We start from the raw sequence: 6,422 nt of genomic DNA, 5'->3' as shown, positions 1-6,422 counted from the left end.
TAATTAATTTTGTTTCCAATATTATATTTTATAAGTGTCTATAGTTTTCAGTACTATATTATATACCTCTGTTAAGTGGACCACCCAAGAGACAGGAACTGGTTAATAAGGTGGTTAATGTAGGAACTAGGCCTACTGATATGTATGTGGGGTGCAAGTCCAGTCTACGACAATTAGGTCGACTTGAGGTGTCTATGTAAGGAGGTGGTCAACTATGGCGATTCTACTACACTTAAAAATTTGCAAAGGATTGGAAAAAACAATGATAAAACCAACAGGGCAGGAGGGAAATTTTGAAGGGGATGAGCATGTTTGTGGCATGAATAGTAGTGATGCCACACTACTTCCTGAGTGTAGACTTATCCCCAAACTCATTATGTTTTACACATTAAATATGCACAGCTTTTCTGTCAATTACAATAAGGATGTAAAAAACTAGGAGGTAAATACATATACATTAGCCATATAAAGTTAGTGTTTAATAATCCATGTTTAAATTCATCATTATGTTTATACCACTAACATATATTACAGTTAGAACATAGGATTTTGTGCTCTGCACATTAGTTCCATTAACACAAACGTGTTTAAAACTGCGTGAGAAACCTAGAGTTTGTACTTAGCAACACTTACTTCTTGCATTTTTGCCAGTAATAATAAAGTTTAATCTCATTTCTTGTTCTCTTATTTGTATTCAATGTTCCCAGGTCATGGTTTGGTGCATGTAGCTCAGCAGCTATAGCACCAGCCACATACACCGGAGCTGGTGGGTTTGCACCCTGCCTGGGCCTGCCAAACAACAATGACAACTGCAACAAAAAAAATAGCCAGGCATTGTGGAGGGTGCCTGTAGTCCCAGCTACTTGGGAGGCTGAGGCAAAAGAATCACTTAAGACCAAGAGTTTGGGATGGCACCTGTGGCTCAGTGGGTAGAGTGCTGGCCCCACATACCAAGGGTGGTGGGTTCAAACCTGGCCCAGGCCAAACTGCAACAAAAAATAGCCAGGCATTGTGGCAGGTGCCTATAGTCCCAGCTACTTGGGAGGCTGAGGCAAGAGAATCACCTAGGCCCAGGAGTAGGAGGTTGCTGTGAGCTGTGTGATGCCATGGCACTCTACCAAGGGCGACATAGTAAGACTCTGTCTCAATTAAAAAAAAAATATATATATATATATATAGATAGATATAGATATATATATAGATATAGATATACATATATAGATAGATAGATATACATATATATTCCCAGGTCACTTCAGAATTGTACATTTTATCCTACATATTTTCAATAACAAATCTGTCCAAAATTCTGAATTTTTTGCTCAAGTATACACTCAATAGCTTTTTAGAATTTTCTTCCCAGTCTGACTTTTCAGACTTTAATTAATTAATTAATTTATTTATTTATTTATTTTGCACAGACAGAGTCTCACTTAATCCCCCTGAGTAGAGTGCTGTGGTGTCACACAGCTCACAGCAACCTCTAACTCCTGGGCTCAAGTGATTCTCTTGTCTCAGCCTCCCGAGCAGCTGGGACTACAGGTGCCCGCCACAATGCCCGGCCATTTTGTTGTTGCAGTCTGGCCGGGGTGGGTTTGAACCTGCCACCCTAGGGATATGGAGTCAGCACCCTACCCACTGAGCCACAGGTTCCATTCAACTTTTCAGACTTTTCCACCTTCTTGTAAGGACTGTTGGTAAAACGCTGCTATTGACTGGAGAATGAGTAACTAACTGAAGAATTTCCCTCATTCATGCTATTTTATACCATGCGAATACTGACCTATCCTACAAGTGTTGCTCTATTAATAGAGTTCTCATGATTTTTCATTATTGGATTACTTTTCCACTATGAATATCTGGTCTTGTTCAAGAAGTCTCATCCACCTAAGAAAAAACATATTCACTTATTTCCTGTTTTATCAGTTACACGATGCAGACTTTTCTTCTGTGTGCCCAAAAACTGGCGATTAGCTAAATGAGTGAGCAGAAATTATAGACATTGGGGTTCTCTCCTGTGGATGTTACTCACTTATTTAAAAGATAAATCATAAATGAAGGAATTTTCACATTGATAACTGACACAGAATTTCTCTCTTGTATCATATCTCCCTTTCTGTTTAACAGGTAAGACTGTGGATACCAATTCTTCCATATTCAATTGATTTGTAGTTTGGTTCTCTCACATTATAAATGGTCAGTCCAGTGTCTAAAGTTTGTGCCATGTGCATGAAATGTATATGGATTCTGGTCATTTTGAATTAATGTAGGTTGAGTGAAATACTAATGATAAATACGTTTTTCTATACTGATTATAAACATAATGTTTCTTTAATGTGTTAGTCCTCTGGTGTCTTTAGGGGCTAAAACTATGGCTGATGAATTGTACACATTTATTATGTTTTTAGTGTGAGTTCTTTCGTGTTATCTAAGATTAAAACACTTACTAAAGGCTTTCCCACATTTAGGACATACATATGGCTTCTCTCCAGTGTGTACTCTCTTATGAAGTCTAAAGTTGTAACTTCTATCAAAGGCTTTACCACATATACTGCATTCATATGGTTTCTCTCCAGTGTGAGTTCTTTTGTGTCTTCTAAGGACAGAAGAATGATTGAAGGCTTTTCCACATATACTGCATTCATATGGTTTCTCTCCAGTATGAGTTCTCTCGTGTTGTCTAAGGTCAGAGGATTCAGTGAAAGCTTTCCCACACATATAACATTCATAAGGTTTCTCTCCAGTGTGAATTCTCTCATATCGTTTAAGAACAGAAGATTCAGTGAAGGCTTTCCCACACAGATGAAATCCAGGTGGTTTCTCTCCCTCATGAGTTCCCTCATGTTGTCTAAGGTGAGAACAATGAGAGAAGGCTTTTCCACATAGATGACATTCATATGGCTTCTCCCCATTGTGAGTTCTCTCATGTTGTCTAAGATAAGAACATTTACTGAAGGCTTTCCCACATAGAGGACATCCATAGGGTTTTCCTCCAAAGTGGGTTCTCTCGTGTTTTCTAAGGTCAGAGCAGTGAGTGAATGCTTTCCCACACAGATGACATCTATGTGTTTTCTCTTTAGTGTAAATTACTTCATGTTGCCTAAGGTTAGAACTTTTACTGAAGGCCTTCCCACATAGATGACACCCATAAGGTTTCTCTCCAGTGTGAATTCTCTCATGTTTTCTAAGGTCAGAGCAATGAGTAAAGGCTTTTCCACACAGATGACATCCATGTGGTTTCTCTCCAGTATGAATCATCTCATGTCATCTAAGATTAGAACTTTTACTGAAAGTTTTGCCACACACATCACATTCAAATGCTATCTCTCCAGTGTGGGTCTTACTGTGTTTTTTAAAGGAAGAGCTCTGATTAAAAAGATAACCACACAGATGATTTTGATATGATTTACATCTAGTATGAATTTCCTTATACTGATTAAAAAATAACCAGTCACTGAAGGGTTTCACAAACTTTTTGGTCATGTAGTGTTTCTTTCCCATGTAAGTTATCATAGTTTGAGTCAATGCTATATGATCAATAAAATATTCTCCCAAATTATTATATTCAAAAGGATCTTCTTGAATATAAGATACCTATTTGGGAGAAACAAATGAAAGATATTAAAGAGCTGTCTATATTCACTCATTCCTTACTTCATTTCTCTACTTATTAATTCTAGAGGAATCATTCAGGGGTAGACTCTATTTACAACTGTTCTTAGTTACATAAATTATGTGCATAAATATTTTATCTTTTATAGAGTCCCAGCTGAAGAGCCATCTGACACATTTTTAATACTTTATTATGTTTCGAACTACAGGCCCATGGTCACATTTACACAATTTTTCTGTCATAAGGCCTCATGTTATGGTTTTCACATCAAGTTAATTTCTTCCCTAAACTCAAACTAACCAAAGGTTCTGCTGGGAATGCCGTTGATCCCAACTTTAAGTATAGTAAAATACAGGGTGGACATAAAATTCGTGTGCAATTTAAAATAGCTGTAACTTTAAATTGCACACAAATCTACCCTGTATATCAAATTCCAAATTTATTCCATTTGTAGGTTTCTATTTTGAAGAACAGGATTTATACCAATAAAGCTTACCATTGTGCCCACAATGGATGTGTCCTTCTGACAGATGTGTTGCATGGATGTCATTTCTTGTTTAAAGTCACCTTCTTTACCTGAAGTAATTATTTTAAAAATTACCAGATTTGTATTTAGGGGAATAAAAATAGCCCCTAAACAGCCCCTATTCCCATTTGAGCATGTTTCAAATACTGATACACAGACAGGTGAAGATTGTTAAGTTAAGGATACTCTAGAGTAGGGATGTCCAACCTTTTTTTCTTTTCTGCCACAAATTAGAAGAAAAGAGTTGTCTTAAGCCATACCTTAAATACACAAACATTAATGAAAGCTGATGAGCAAAAGAAAAGGTCTGTGCATAGTTTTCTTGATATGCAACACGTCAAATAACCTGCATACAGCCTGTGAGCTGTGGGTTGGACACTCCTGCTCTAGAGAATAAAGTATTAAAGGACATTGATAACTGACACTTTCAGGATATGAAAAAAATAAAGATGGTAAGTTGGGTAAGTAAAGAAAGGAAAATTTTCAAAGATGAGGACTACAACAAGGGTTATTATGGGAAAGTTTAACTCCAATAAGTCCATGAACATCCCCAAAAGTCAAAAACAATGATGAAAAAATACTTGAATGGAAATTGATACCTGCAAGGCATAACAACATCTGAGGAATTTTTCCCTTGTTCCTTTGCCTACATTTCAGAAAATAATCACTAAATTAAGAACTCTTCACTTGACTCTTAGGGCTACACACTCCCTGACCCTGCTCCTCTTCCTTCTACTGAAGCACTGCTTCTTGGAGCTCACCTGGATTCTGGCCCTGGATAAAACTTCCTCCTCTTGCAAGTTCCTCTCCTGGCTCAAAATGAGAAAGCACACCTGAGGTGCATAGTTGTTTACCGGGAAAAGATGCACAGATTTTGAGTTCTGGGATGATTAACAGTACATAGGCATCAAGCACGGGACATAATCTTAGACCACTAAGGTAGCCACTGAAGGATAGCCCTTCAACTTGCTCCCCCAAATATGAAAGATCTATAAATGTTAATGGCCACGACTGAGTACAAAGGCAGATTGCAGGATCCCCAGTATTTTTTTTTTTTTTTTGGTTTTTGGCCGGGGCTAGGTTTGAACCCACCACCTCCGGCATATGGGACCAGCACCCTACTCCTTGAGCCACAGGCACCACCCGATCCTCAGTATTTTTAATCAGTGAAAAATCACAAGTCTTTGTGGTTCTTTCAATATTATATCCAAGAAGAATACAATAAACATAAGCTCTATCAGAACAATCTAGGTTCCTTGTGAAACAATCTCTAAAACAGAATAGTTATTTTTACAAACTAAAAATATTTATTTATACTTTCAAAAATAGTGAATTCCCACCACTTTTCTGAGTTTGGGGGATTGAACAGCTAGCAAGGCATGAAATTGTGGTAAAAAAGATTGCACTCTAGATAAGATGATAAATATAACTGAAAAAGAAACAAATTGAGTCAGGTAGTTATGGACATTATGAAGGGATAAAGGAAGAAGTAGAAGTGATAGGACAGTTGCTCTACATACTTGTTGAATGAATTAATCAATGAAAGAATGAACATATACGTGCATGATAAATATTAAGTGACTCACCAATGGAGACCAGATGATTAATGTTCTCTAGCATCACATCTCTGTAAAGTTTCCTCTGGGATGTGTCCAGCAAGGCCCACTCTTCCTTTGCAAAGTCTACAACTATATCCTCAAAGGTCATGGGTTCCTAAAACATTAGGAACACTCTGTTTAAACCTGCCTGTATATGCCCACATAAAGTGGAGTGTGGTCAAAGGGATGGTATTCAAGAAGTGGGATTGGTAAGAATAGAAAGCACAAATGATGTTTGGGTTCCAGTCACACTATCTTCATTCTGACCTGGGGATCTGTCTTTCAGAGGTACTCACACATGAAATTTCATATAAGGAAATATCACATGAAGTGTGACAATATAACCTGGAAACTTCCCCATAAATTTGTAATTATAACTTCCAGATACTAATCATAAAATTTGTACCTGGAAATTTATTACTAAAATTCTCTTTTCCATCAACTTTAGCAAAATCCATAGACTCATCACAAGGCAAGCAGTATCCATGATTTGTCACATTTTAATCATGACTATCATTAGATCTTCCCCTGTAGGACCTCAATTTCTTCATCAATGAAATAAAAACCAATTCTGAGTTCTAAAAGATGCAATAAGCTAATATGTAAATTGTTTCCTATGTATCAAATATTTTTTTAGATATAATTCACGGTATATTATTCATTAAATGATGGAGAACAATGAAGC

General features: G+C 37.0%; 1 protein-coding gene across 1 annotated transcript in view; it reads right to left on the bottom strand.

Annotated features, from left to right (window-relative positions):
* Nucleotides 1-2,738: 2,738 nt before the first annotated feature.
* Nucleotides 2,739-6,422, bottom strand: part of LOC128590580 (zinc finger protein 596-like) — a 122,059-nt gene continuing 118,375 nt past the window's right edge. The window contains exons 6-8 of the mRNA XM_053597920.1: nucleotides 5,726-5,852; nucleotides 4,110-4,189; nucleotides 2,739-3,594 (exon numbers count right to left, since the gene is read on the bottom strand). Coding sequence (XP_053453895.1) covers nucleotides 3,265-3,594; nucleotides 4,110-4,189; nucleotides 5,726-5,852 — 537 coding nt within the window. The 3' untranslated portion in view covers nucleotides 2,739-3,264. The remainder of the gene's footprint in view (nucleotides 3,595-4,109; nucleotides 4,190-5,725; nucleotides 5,853-6,422) is intronic.

Source organism: Nycticebus coucang, chromosome 7 (genome assembly GCF_027406575.1).
Source record: "Nycticebus coucang isolate mNycCou1 chromosome 7, mNycCou1.pri, whole genome shotgun sequence".
NCBI lineage: Eukaryota > Metazoa > Chordata > Mammalia > Primates > Lorisidae > Nycticebus > Nycticebus coucang.
The sequence above is the reverse complement of the archived record's forward strand: the minus strand, read 5'-3'. Positions and strand labels throughout refer to the sequence as shown.